Raw genomic sequence first — 14,518 nt, 5'->3', positions numbered from 1 at the left:
AAGGATTATATTTCACCATGTCAATGTAATCTGAGGGTACTCATGCAATGAAAAGTAGACTGTACAGCTGCCTAGTCTAACTCTGCTCTAGTTTATATAATGATTTCCAAGAAGACAGGTGTAAATCAAAGCCTTAGATATGAGAGATGAGAAGAAAAGTCCAGGCCCTTAACCTTGTGTGGAACACTAGCTGCCTCTGCCATGTAGTCATCCATCACTGCAAAAATAAAAACCCAAAAGAAAAAGAAACCCAATCTCCCGCGACGAAAACCTTATAACCATGACATCCAGGGCCAAATAACCCATCCTGTGCTAAATGATGAGTTGTAAGGGAACTACCACTCCATGCAAGTCTGTTAATTCAGTAAATTAAACTTGATATAACAGAGTTGGAGTTGAGTTCATAAAGAACAACTGGAATATTTCATATGTAGGGCACCAGTTCAAATCCACCCCAGCTTGGGAGAGATTGAAAGTTATCACCACCTGACGAGGGCCTCAGGGCAAAGCCGTCGGTGGGCTCAGTCTAGTTTCCAGGGGACAGGTTGGCATATCGAAGAAAAAAGCTGCCGCAGTTGGCTTCCTTGCTAGCTTAGCCGAGAAGACAAAGTTGGGAGAAAACATGGAGATCTACGGACCCTAGAAATGGCTCCTTCCAATTAAGGTGGAGGTTGGGAGACAGGTAGTGCTGCTGCCCATGCTACACCTTTCCTAAGGAAAAGAACTTCCTTCTGCCAGGCTGAGAATCCAGCATCTTGGACAGCACAGAATTCAGATGATATTTTTAAAATACCCTTTATTGTTGTGAAAGCCCCAACACGAGATCTTTGCCACTGCACTAGAGAAGCCAAACCAGGATCTTGCACAGATCCCAGACGGGAGGCGAGGCAGTCCATTTAAGTCCGGTTGAAAGCAGTAGGCATGTCACACGCCAACAGATGGTTAATTATCTCAATTGTATTGTGATTTAGCTCCAAGACAGACCGAGTGTGCCAGCACTGATGTTAGCAAGCTTGGCTGCTCACCAGTTATCGGAGGGCAATCTTGTCCTCCATTTCTCGATGACCGAACCAGCAAATCCAAACCCCCACCCTTCTGAAGATCCTCAATTAAAAGGAAGTCCTACAGCTAGGGACTCATTTACTCCTGAACTCAGACCCTGCCAAGACGTTTCTGAGAGTTCGAACACTCAGACTTCAGGACACTGTCAACAGTCATTACAGCAGTGAGCAGAGAAAAAAAAACACAGACACACAGTTTTCCTCTCTAGATGAGGGCCCCAGCCTGATCCCACTGAGCTCAAGGGCAGTTTTCCCATTGATTTCAGAGGAAGAAGGATCAGATTCATTGCTTATAAACTTAAGTCTAAAAAAAAAAGTCCCATGTAAAAGGTCTCAACTCCTGGGAATCTTCTTTCTCTTTGAATATATTTTTCAAAAGGTCAGTATAATAAAAATCAATTGGAAATAAACTAACAGCAGTAATTAATGACTACAGCAGAGTAATCCCCCCACCCCCCCTTAGTTATCCACTGCCATTCTCTGTGTCTCCGACCTGAACTAAGCACTGTAACTCATCACGTATTTCACTGGAAGAACGGGGGTCCAATTAAGGAGAACACATTCGCCAAATGCTTGATTTGTGGCAGATTCCAAAGTGGCTGATACAAAGATGAACATTCAGCACTTCACAATAAAAACTTTGTCGGTCACCGTAATAAATCAAGCCGCAGCTGCTTTTACTGAACCCTCGTTTACCGCTAACGAGCAATATGAATAACCAACAAATGGACAGGAGGGCTCATTCCACAGCCCTCATTTATACCTTGCATTTGTATAAACTGATTGCACCAGAGTAATGCACATCTCATGATGAATATTTGCTCATATTGGGTCAGGTTCTGCCCCTCTTACGCTGAACAGAAATCAATGAGGATTTTCGCAGAGTAAGGTGCTGCTCGGCATGAGTGAGGATGGCAAGACCTGGTGCCTACCACGCAAAACTCTGATTTTACTCCACAGCAACTTACACTGAATTGAGTAAGCCCGAAGTGCACCTTTTCCAGAACGACAGAATGGCAGGCCAGTACTGATTCACATCTCTGTCCGGACAACATAAAATCCAACAGAGCGAGTCACACAGGAAATCTTTGCTACAAACTAATGCATTGATGGACTGTCTATGGTATATTTTACACAGCACTTTGAATGATTCCTCAGACAGTCTGCACGAAAAAACAATCAAAAAGGTGTCAGTTGAGAGTTCATTAAATATATTTTCCCTGAGGTTCAATTGCTCTGCATGCACACACACACGCTCTCTCTCTCTCTCTCTCCCCCCAACTTCACAAATAAATGCCTGGATATGAAAGTGGAACCTTTGCATATGCCATTTAAACTCCAGCCAAGAAGAGAACAGGCATGTCAGAACTGCCATCCCTCCTCTAAGAAGGGAGCAGCTCTCTGACCGTCCATGAGAACATGGCCTCTTTCCTTGTGCCAATATAAAGTACGAAAGCCAGGCTGTTGTAAAATTAACAAGGCAATTCTGCACTGGTGCCAGTGAGACATTCTGCCAACATTTCCCGTGTTTAATAATGGTTCCTAGTTTTGTTTTATAACAAAACTCCCATCAGACAGACTCTCCCCCTATTGTGGTAGGTAACCACTTGCTTTTTGAAATTTACATAATTTATTCAAGTTCATATGCATATGTCTGTTTATATAAAAGAAAACATATGGTTCATCCATTTACATCCAGACTCTGTATGACTGTGTGTGTCATGGATACACTGTATTCTATCTGGCTGAATGTGTGTGTGTGCGTTTACACTATTTATTCACTTGTACCATATACAGCTGGATAGACAAGATGTGTGAGAATGAAAGGAAAAAAGCAACTAAGGGGCATGATACATAACACAGATGCTTACACACCGACTCAACTACAATCTGCCAGGGCTAATATTTAAGACACATGCGTTTCGATTGTATCCATTGCTTTGCTCACTTTTGCCATGACATCTCTTTCCCAGCAAAATTCTAGGAAGCCCTGGTATGCACAAATAATGCATGGTTATCGCAGCTTCTCACACCAGATAGGAAGGAGAATCAGCCTGGATACAAGATGGAGTCACCAACCAAATGTTTAAAAGGCAAAATGTTCTGATCCAAGCTGCTTCCTCTGACACATTTCTTAGGTCACAAGGAACACAAGGAAACAGGGTGGAAAATGAGCAAGAATGGTGTGAAACATTCTCGTCCTTTTATATACAGAACTTGGGATATTGTGCTTTCTGTAGACAAGGGAACTTTAAAGTCTTAAGTTAACAGTCATAACAGAAACCCTGGGGTGTGGCTCCGAGAGGCTCAGCAGATTCAGCTGAGATTTCTTTCACCTCTAGAAGAACAGCAGTCGACAAAGACAACATCGTAAGTAGGGATGCCAATTTTGGCTAGACATATTCCTGGAGGTTTCATCATAGGACATAATCTTTAATTAAAGATTAATCTATAATTCCTGGTCCTATGCAAAAATGATATTAACGTGTATTGTGGATCTGACACAGCTGTCAAAGCTGGACGGGCTGGGCGCTTGCATTCGAGAGAAAGAAAGCATTGCCTGGTCCCCTACAAGTCAAACACAAATATATGTGGCAGGAGATGAAGTTTATGAGGCAATACCTGCACTAACAGAAGACCTTGCATTAGGGAGACCAGACAGCAAGTGTGAAAAATCGGGACGGGGGTGGGGAAGTACTAGGAGCCTATATAAGAAAAAAAACCCAAAAAATCAGGAGTCCCTATTTAAAAAACAAACAAACAAACAAAAAAAAAATCGGGACATCTGGTCACCCTACCTTGCATTTTCAGTTCCTTAGCTCTCCTATGCACAACTACCGGTTGTTGTGTTCATTGCTAGTGAATGTCACCTTTACTCTTCCCCACCCCTGAAGACCACACTGAAAACCTACAACAGCCACTCAAAGAACCTGCCAATATGAAGGCTGCAGAAGGCCTGTCTGTATCTGACAGCAGACTAACAAGAACTCTTGAGACACTCACCCTGGGAGAGAGACTTATCCACAGAAGGGAAAGGAAAGGAAGTTACAAGTCCTAATTTGTGGTGGATTACTCTGGGTCCTTGACCTTCTCTGCAGGGATGACAAACAGCAAAGTTCTCTCCCCCACGTTACCAATTCACACAGAGAAACAAACCTAGACTTTTGATGTATATTTTAGAGAAAACAGTGTCTAATGCAGCCAGCTCTTCCTCTGAGAGCAGCAGCAGCAGCAACAACTGGCACCTCCCCTGATGCCTAACTAGACTCACTTGGCTTCCACGCAGAACACAGTGCCCTACTTAGAGTCTATGTGAAAATCTCAGCAGAGGCATCAACCCTCTGAAATACTGCATTGCACTGGTCAGCAAAACCCTTTCACTTTCACATTCATACACTTTCAGAAGGAGAGATGCTTGTAGGCAGCACCAAAGAAAAATACAGATCACTTGTCATTTATGGGGCTTCAAAGATTAACACCTGTTTCCCTATCCAAATAAATAAAGCCAAAAAGAAAATGATGTCATTGCTTTTAAAACAGAAGTACAAAACGGATTCCAGAGGAAAGACTACACCATGTTTTAAGCCACTATTGCTACAACATGTTCCCAACCGTTGATTTACATCATCCTTGGCATCTGGTCATTGCTATTTTTCATACATGGAGTTTTCTTGGCTCTCTTTTCCTATTGTGTCACTCTACTGAGATTCACATTAAAGCTGAAAGGTTCCTCTTTTGCAAGCAAACGTTTGGTTGATTTCCATGACTGGCCATGGAGTCAGACTTAGCCAACTCTGACCTTGATCTGCGAGAGTCAGTAAATAAATGTTTTCATATAGAAATACGCATCACTTTAAGAGAGAGAGTGTGAGTGTGTGTGCGCGCGCGCACATCTATAAAGCAGATAAAGGGCTCTCTCACAGGCTCATCTCATTCCAGCTCAGAATGAATAAAAACTGGATTTCACCCCCTTTGATTTTGTTTTAAATCTGTCTCCCCTGCTAGCCATCCCATGTCAAATGCTTCCTCTGATCCATCTGCACATTCCCCACAACGCACCCTCTCCTGGATGAAAGCTCCTCTCACGGCTCAGCAGAAAGAAGCATCCAAAGGATGCAGCCCAGTAAACTAAGGGGGGGTCGATGGCATGGGGAAGGAGGGTTTGTGGAAGCGATCTGTTGATATTATTAACCATTGCTGTCTGCAGAGTGTTGTGTGACCCTGTGATACTCAATGTAGCACAGTCTGTGAGCACCTCCCTCCCTCAGCCTCATCTTCTGCAGCTGCATCCCTGAGCTATTTGCATGCCAGGGCAGGGGCTTAGAGTTTATTACCAAATTTTAAAAAGTAGACTAGATGGATTTCCAATCCTGATAGCCTAAAAAGGGTGGATGTGCATTCCTTGCTTTTCTGCACATTAAAATCACCCCTCACTGTGATTAAATGAGCCCACTTCTACTGCACACTTAGCCCTATGCTCCGAGCGAGATGAGCAGTATATTAGCAAGCCCAGGAAAATCAATAACCTCATTCTCTCTCTCTCTCGTGCGCGCACGCACACACACGGACACGGACATGTTCCCTTACCTTTCATTGTCCACACTCCTGAAGCCAGGTAAAATGTGCCGGAAGCTGCTGTTCCTATCAAGCTTGGGCTGACTCTTTGTCCTTTTGATAGAGCCTTTAAGCCGACGGCTGAGAAACCCCTGTGGGGTGAGACAAGAATACTAAATTATAACCCCCCCCAAAAAAAGAGAAAGAGCGAGAGAGAGCCCTGAACCTGCTCCCTTGCACCCAAGCACGACTAGGCAAATTGTTCTCTCCAGCACCCTTCAGCTGCAACTGCTGGAAGCATTGTTCGTGCTGTCAGCCCGGCTCCAAGGATTCCATCCAACATCTACTCCCAGCGCTTGCAGAGGCCAGTGAGCTACGTAGACGCGAGACTCCCCTAAGCCTCTGTTACCTTGGCAACCATCAGCTCACATAAAAATACTGTCTGAGAGACAAGACTGGCATATTGCAACTCCCAACGGGAGGAAACATTCGGACTCGCGGTTCTGTTTGACTCAGCCTGGCACCACTGCCAAGACTCTCTGCCAGGCACAAGGACTCGCTCGCTCCATGCTACAGCGACTGGAATCAGAGATTGACAATAATTTACTCACCTGTCCAAAAAAACCCAATTGCTTACTCCAGGTAAGTGGAACTGGACAAGACTGTTTAAAAATGTATCAAATATCTTCCCCCAACCCCACTCCTACAATGTGCAGCTTTAGAGTAACCTACATACACATCCTACACTCAGTACCTGCATGTACACAGTGCCGCCTCCCCTCTCCCCTATGAAATATAAGTAGCAGTCACTGCAGTGCTTTAAGGCTAGCATTAAATATTTTAATAGCAAAGCTTCTAATATGTTATTTGCTTATTGCTATGCGTTACTGTCCAACATAATCTGAACAAAGTAAGGCAATAAAAGAATCATGCTGCTACAGTGCCCAGCCCTTACAGGATGGGAGAAGGGCTGAGGGGACCGCCATAATGGCCATAAGGTAACAAGGCATTTAAAAGGAACAAAAACATGGTGATAGGAGCCCAGAGAGCAATTCCCCTCTCTAGGATATATGGCCATAGCAGGGGGCTGAGGCAGATGGAAGCAAGCACCTTGGCCAGTTATTTCACAAGCTGAGATCTAGCATGTGCCTCTTCTCAGTCCTATCCTCACTGAGGTGGTGGTGACATGCTTAGCCCAAACTAGGTTCTGACATACAGGAGAGAGGAACCTCACTCGCAGGTAAATTGGGGCAGTACCCCCACCTGGGACCCATGGAGCATGTCCAGCCATGCTAGGCTTGAGCCTGTTCCACTTTTCCAACCAATCTTGGGAACTGGTTCTACGTCTCTCTAGGTGTCTCCTGAATACAAACAAATGCATTGTGTAAATAGTGTGTCTCACTCTCAGGAAGAGACTTGTGAGAAGAACCAAGTACAGCTAAATGAAACACAGCCCCTAAATTTGTCCATTCTCAGAAAAACACTCATTCCCGGACACAGTGTCAATGGGTCAGATAAGATGTTCCTGGAGTACCAGGACTTCCTGGGGCAGTGTATGCAGGCTTCTGATTCACAAGCAACTATCTAGTTTGCAACTGTATCAAAAAACAGACAGACAATCAGATAGATAAAGGTGACTAAGATTCACCCAAAGGCCATGTCACCCATGAATGCGGCATGTAACCTGTATTCATAGGCCAAGTCATTTTTTCAGAACCACTTGTTTAATTGGAATGGGGATAGAATCAACTAGAAGGGACCTTGAGAGGTCATCTAGTCCAGTCCCCTGCACCCAGAACTAAGTATTATCTAGACCATCCGTAGCAGAACATGTGACTACCAGGTCATGTGATGAGAGAAATGCACAAGACAGTGAAGGCCCTTTCAGAAAACACTGTAGCTGTGGAAAATAGCCATTATAGCATTTTCCTCTCTATGGAACAGGGAAGTGAGAGGAAGCCTAGACAAGGGGAACACAAGGTCTCTCTGCAGTAGCAAATCTGGGGGTCTTTTAAAAAAAACACCCAAACAATAAGTCTCAAAGGTTATATCCTCATCTATTGCCTCAGATTTGCCAGACCACTTGTCCTTTCATGCATGCCTTAGACATCCCCACACTTGCTATGTCACTCTATAGTCTCTTGCCTGTCCAGCACACAGAGAAACGGACCTTTTATATGTTACCCAACATTAAACACACTCTGGGTGAAATTCACCTCAGGAGTAAAGCCAAGGGAATTTAGCCCACACAACAGTTTAAATCCAGTTGTATAATCACTGGCCTCAGTGGGGTATCTGAGCTCTGAAAGGGAGGGAGAAGCATTTCGCCACACCCATATAGCCTCTCCGTACCATTATTTCCTCCAAGGCAACCGAAAAAGAAAGATCCAGCAACTTTCTTTTGGACATACTGTAGTTTCTGCCATACCAGACCAGATCCTCAGTCCATCAAGTGTGGTCTCCTGGTACAGGCAATAACTAATACGTGATGCTTCAGAAGAAGGTCAAAGGGAAAAAATGCAACTGGCCAATTGTGCATTCTTCCCTAACCCCTGTGGCAAACTGACTTCAATCCAGAAGCAAGAGATTGGACTGCCTTTCTCTCTGCAGGCCTAGCTAAAATATTATATGTTGTAATATTACATATATTATATATATAAAGCCACTTCTTTAAAACCCAGTAACAGCTCTTAACTCTGGACAGTGAACTGAGAATGCAACAAACATTTTTCTGTAACAAACGATCACATCTCACGCTATCTTACATTTCACATCTTGACAATTGCTAGATGATTCGAGCAGGGCTTGGAAATTAAAATTGAAGATTGCAATAAGACATTACATTCCTTCTGTTCCCCATTGTTTTAATATTCATCGCCACCAGCAGGAGAACACACTGTGCCATTTTCAGTTTCCATTGCCAGCTTCAGTGGGAGAATTAGATGTCAGAGATTTTAATGCCGGTAAAAATTTTAACATTATATCAACACATTAAACTTACAAAGTGTGTGTCATTCATACACAAGGAACTTCACAAGAGTGGGAAACTATTATTCCTGATTTTTATAGATGGGGTAACTCAGACCCAGAGTGGGGAACTGGCTTGCCCCAGGAAAAGAGAGAGAACAAACAGGAATTGTTTTCTTGGGCATGCCTGCAATGCTTTTACAGTATAACAACAAGTAGAATAAGACTATCCATCTCATCATCACTGGTGACCATAGATAAGATTAGAACTCTGATCTCTAGAGGGAATGCTAGTTGCATACTCCCCAGCACCACTACTCCTCTACTCCAGTCTTGATACAATCTCCTTGAGAGTCCCTAGTGGTTAGAATAGAGTATTCTGCTGTCCTCCATATGTTGTTTATACATCTCAGATGGAGAGTTCTTTGGGGCAGGGTCTATTTCTACCTCAGTGTGGGCAGCATTTAATACTAATAAATAAACAATAGGAAACCTTGTGCTATTATCTTTAATGGATTAAATATTCAGAAGCACAAAGACAGTTTAATAGGCTATAATACAAATGACGATGCACTGAAAGCTGAAGGAGAACAAAGGATTCCTCCAGAAACAACCACACTGGAAAGTCATCAGAAACTCCAACCTGTATAAGTCCCCTCCTCAGCATAACTCAACTTTCACTCTGTGAGTTCTGATGTTACAGCAAGGCCAGAGGAGTTCAGCGTTTTCATAAAGTTGCCAATGCACCTCTGTAGCAGTTTCCCTTTATAATCAACAGCAAGTCTTTGTGGGGCTGGAATTCTGGTCTCCCTCCTTGGCACTTCAGGCAAGTGACATCACTGGAGCCTGGCATGCGCTATGCAAAGAGGAATTTTCCCACACCACCACGCCAATGCATCTGAAGCCTGGTGGCACGCTCCTGCTATTGCAAAAGGGAGATTACCTGCTATGCTGATGTTGGGAGGTGCTTCCAGAAGGTGGATACACACGCACACAGCATTGGAGAGGCCGTAGGGGAAACTTATCCCAAGATTTAAACATGAGTCTCCAGCAACAAATGGTAAGTGCACTAGTCCAATGTGCTACCAACCCCCGCCCCCCCCCATCATGCCACGGCAACTGGCTTTCCCCAATGTACACACCAAACCGCCAAGCTTCTTGCCCTGGTGTGCCACCTATGTATACTCTTTCTGGTCTTTTATTAGAGGAATTCTTAACTGGATGGAAAGCTCTGTTTAAGGCATACATATCGCCAAACTCAGGGCCTTCTCCTGCACTGTGCGGAGGGTGCTCAGCACATGACAGAACAGTACTTCCTCCGTGATCAACATAGCTGCTGCCCCAGACTCTTGTCAGGATGGAAAAAAGTAGCACTTAGTGTATAAATAATCTCTTTAATGGTGATGGCCATGAGCAGGTACAGCAAAGAAATACCTTTCCAATGCTACCAGATGGCCTAGTTCCATCCTCTTGGCCGGCAGAGCAGCAGTGAAAGGGTTAAGAGCCTGCGGATGTTTCCTCTGCTCAAGAAGTGATCTTTTCAGGTCAGTGGGGCATATTCTGCAGCGCACACCGGCTCTGTTCCAATGCCTGCACAGGGAGCACAGGCACAGTGCTCCATTGCCCAGAAATAAAAAGATGTCCAGATTCCCTGCTCTGCAGCTAAGCAATTCGACTTTTGCAAGTGGAAGGGCTTGGCTGTTCTTGGTTTGTCTCCCTAAACACAGACTCACTTCTGGAATGCAACTGCTCTAATCAGGACAGGAGATTGAAATTATAAGAAAACACAGGGGAAAAAACAAACAGATGTTTTCTTTGAGGAATGGCTCCTACCCTTATCTGCTGCTGCATCCATTGCCCCACCTCTCAAAACAAGACAGGCAAACTTCAAAACAGGACAGTTAATCTGAATGGGATTTGGGTTCCTTCTCCCTATACCTTCAGACAAAGCTTATTCACAAGCAGTTAAGACCCACAGGTAGGAGAAGAAATTTAGGAAGAAGAACATGAAGTCTGAGCTCTCCTGTCACCGTGGATGGGGGAGCTACTGAATGTTTTCCCCAGGCAGTAGTGTTTTTAGCTGAAATCTCACTCCTGAGGATAACAAAAGGCACAGAGTGCATAGCTGCTACCGGCATCCTGAAACTGGCCAGGCCTATGTGTCATCGCGGTGTGGCATGGGAAAGCATCCCACTGCAGAGGAAGAAATAAGGCAGCTATCCCTAGATGCCTTCAAGAGAGGATTGCAGAATATCTCCATGGAAGTTTCAAGACCTCTCAAGAGGATACAAGGGGCATCCCTATGTATGTGAACGACTTCACGCACCCACCCACTCCTCGCACCCCACCTAACACTAAAGGGAAACAGAAAGTAGATACAACTCTACCTCCAGTTGTACTGGAACATCTTCCCATCCAAAAAAACCCCAAAGCAATGAGAAGTCGATACCTGTGCCATGTTGGGCTGAGCACCATCTTTAAATGAAAACATCATCAGGGAAAACACATGCATACACTTACTGGAGGTTCCTTCCCCTTCACTGAACACCTCCATGCTCAGCTAGTATGACTGGGCAGGCTGTGGTGGAGTCTCAAACAGGTCCTGGCTTGTGGCTTAGCTGGATTTCCTCCCCCCCTCTTCTTCTGTTCCTCACTCTTCAGGCAGGGGTCTCAGTCTAATGCTCCTCCCAGGTATCCACAGCTGTCTGCGCAGTGCTGGTGGGGCCTCCACCAAGCATGGCATGCAGCTCATGATAAAAGAGGCTGGTCTGCAGCTCAGCATCAGATCAATTGCTGGCCTCCCTAGCCTTGAGGTACACCTGCCACTGTTCCTTGGCTTTCATGCAGCCCTGTGGTATCCCTCTGCCTGCATCTCCCCTGCAGTTTTTTCGTAGATGCCCACGTTTCTCCGGCTGGTCCATAGCTAGGCCAGCACAGCCTCTTCTCTTCTAAGGCCCAGGACAGCCAATACCTGCTGTCTACTCCAGGTAGGAGCCTGTCTAGTTGCACACACGTTATGACAGCACACAGGACCTCTGTTCCACCCAAAAGCCACACACACAGTAAACAATATACTGATATGCTCAGAGAAACCACTCAATTTATTTTTCCTAGTTTTGTGTTAGTTTTATGGTTGACTTCAAGTAAAACCTCGCTACATATTTTTCAAAGATCTTCTGTAATGTGTTAGCTACTCACAGTAATAAAATTGCCAACTGCGGCTGAAGTGTTATATGCAAATAGAAAAATCCTAGTCTTAAATAAACGACTACCTGTAATTACTACAGAGTAACACAGTATTTTGTACCTCCTGGTGTCCAGTTTCTAGGGAAAATGGTTCTCTGTCTTAACCACCAGACCATCTAAGACCAAGGTCTATTATTTGAAATGCCAGACTTTGTGTATGACCATGGGTAACTCTTAGTCTGGCTGGGTCTAAGGACCAAAGACTTAACTATTTTGTTTGCTTTTTAAATTAAATCTAATTTTCTGAAACAGAAGATGGTAGCCTTAGCGAGATAACAGCGGCTCACTGAAATGACACCAACCAACCTCTGGTGCTGGATATTGGTATTCTAAAGCAAGAAGGAAACAAAATCAGCACTATGGAGAACTGTCTGGATGCTGCAAAGACAAGGTCATTAATATTTGTATTGTGAAGCAGCTGGAGATTCTCAGATGGAAGATGCTACAGAAATGCAAAGTATTATTAGTTTCAATGGACAAAAAAGTGAGTTATCTTTGTTATCTTCAGAATTTGAAATAAAATGGAAGCTTTTTCCTGGGCAGTATTCAATATTTGCTCATTACCATGACAAAGATACCCAGTGTACAACTCCACCATTGCCTTGTAAACATGTCTGTATTCAACTCCACCAGCGAGCACAAAGATAAAAGATAAAACCAACGGAAAGTTCAAGAGTCAAAAGTTTATCCTGTGAGTCTGAGGGGAAAAAAACAAGTCATAAAGCAGACTCCTTCAATTGATACAAGTAAGCAAGTGAATTTCATGTATAGCAGTAACCTTCAGAGATTGAGCGCCTTTATATTTGTTTAGAATATGGGGGATGCTCCTTTGAATAGATCATATATCATTTATTACTGTTGACTCTTTCGATTTAAACTTGTAAGTTAAAAGCTGTTCCCCATCACTCATCCAATTCTATTCCAGTCAGAAGTGACAAAGGGCTCAATTCATTAATTTAAAAAGCAGACAGCCTATGTTGAGTCACCTTCCTGAGTGTGCATTCTCTGCACATGCCATATTTGCATAGGCATATTAATAGCTAGCGTAAAGAGAAAAACTGCCATAGCCTCACCTGAGAAATCCACGCGGCACCAGCTGCATGAAAATTCCCATTAAGTTAACTTACAAGTTATCCTTGAAACTTCTCCAGTGAGGACCTCTTAGATTCAGATTGCATCACCATGACCGACTCATGCTGATCGAGAGAGTCTGCCTAGAATGCCTGGCACTGGCATCTCTGCAGGGGTTCTCCACCTACCCCTGGAGGAGGGAGGGCATAGCCTGAAGTGCCTACACACACTCAGGTCCACATCTTCCACCTCCAAGCCCTGCAGAGGCTCCTTTATGGTGCAGGTAGTCCGGCATGGAGTGAACTAGCGCACACGCCTTCCTGCACAGCTTCCAAGGGCTCCAATATGACTGGCAGCTCCTTTATCTCCAGCCAAGAGGTCTTCAGCAAGACCTCTCTGGGCTGCCAGTCTTCTACCAGGACCTCCTCTGGACCTGGAAACTGTTCTCAGCGACCAGGCCCGTGGCGGCCACCGAGGGGGGCAGATTTCCTCGCAAAGCCCCTGCTACACAGCCTCCAGCTCTGTGTGCAGGTGGCGCCAGAGGTTGATCCTGGCAGAAGTCACCAGTGTTGGAGACCTCCTGAACTATGACTGGGGAGACTGGCCGAATCCCCTGATGCTCGCTCAGTGAATGGGGCTCTCCAGGCTTCATACTCCCCAACGCGTACTTCAAGAGGTGAAGGCCACTTTGCTGCCCGCTGCTTGGGCCTACCTCAACCGGGTCCTGCGACAGGGCACTCCCCGCCCACCCTCCACCCCAGGCCCTCCGGACCTTTTCAGCAGGCCCTTGCCCTGTGGACCGAACTGGCCCCACTGCCCCTTTAGCGTGAGCTGGCTGCATGACTTGCAGCCGGTTTGCTCCCAGACCGCTCCAAGGAAACAGCTATATACGCTCATTCTCCACACCCTTCACTACCTCACCCTCATGTCCTGTCCCAACACAAAGTGGCAGGACCTCCTGCCACCTTTAGAGGGTAAGCCCTGGTGGGCCAGCCTATATTCTAGGGCTGCTGGGGATATCAGTTGGCAGCTCCTTTACGGGGCCATGAGCATGGACGTGAATTTGGCACGGTTTACCCTGTCCCAGACACCTGCCCCTTATGCAGCGTGAGACACACCCTGGCACACATTTACATGGAGTGTGCCAGGTTGCAGCCCCTGTTCTGGCTCCTCTTAGGATATCTTTTATGTTTTTGGTTGCACTTCTCCCCTTACCTTCTTATCTACGCACTCCCTATCCGTGGCCCCACAAAATCATGGGACCTCCTGGTCAACCTCCTCCTGGCCCTGGCTAAAATGGCCATCTATAAAACCAGGGAGAGAAAGTTGGCTGATGGGTTCTCCTGTGACCGTGGGGCCTATTTCCCATCTTCCGTCCGCTCATGCATCCGGGCAGAGTTCCTCTGGGTGGCGTCTGCTGTCTCCCTTGACGCCTTCAAGGACCAGTGGGCGCTGTCCAGTGTTCTCTGCTCGGTGTTCCCGTCCGGTTCCCTTCATTTGGCCCTTTGACCTGACTCCTGTCCCTGTTATCTCATTAGTTGTCCCCCGGAATCACTTGGCTTCAGGTCCTGTGGATCCTCCTCTTAGGCTGGGGGGGGAGGTCCTTTAGCAGTGGGCTG

At 45.5% G+C, this 14,518-nt stretch overlaps 1 protein-coding gene across 5 annotated transcripts in view; it reads right to left on the bottom strand.

Moving 5' to 3' along the window:
• The window catches only part of LOC115636067 (disabled homolog 2-interacting protein-like), a 218,705-nt gene that overhangs the window by 176,186 nt on the left and 28,001 nt on the right, over positions 1 to 14,518 (bottom strand). For all 5 annotated transcript variants that reach the window (XR_003996801.1, XM_030535704.1, XM_030535706.1 and 2 more), the window contains exon 2: positions 5,649 to 5,767. Coding sequence is in view for 4 of the 5 variants with exons in the window: in XM_030535704.1 (XP_030391564.1) it covers positions 5,649 to 5,767 (119 nt within the window). In the remaining variant the exon portion in view is untranslated. The remainder of the gene's footprint in view (positions 1 to 5,648; positions 5,768 to 14,518) is intronic.

This window comes from Gopherus evgoodei, chromosome 16, assembly GCF_007399415.2.
Source record: "Gopherus evgoodei ecotype Sinaloan lineage chromosome 16, rGopEvg1_v1.p, whole genome shotgun sequence".
In the NCBI taxonomy this organism is placed as follows: Eukaryota; Metazoa; Chordata; order Testudines; family Testudinidae; genus Gopherus; species Gopherus evgoodei.
This window is presented reverse-complemented; position numbering and strand designations above follow the sequence as displayed.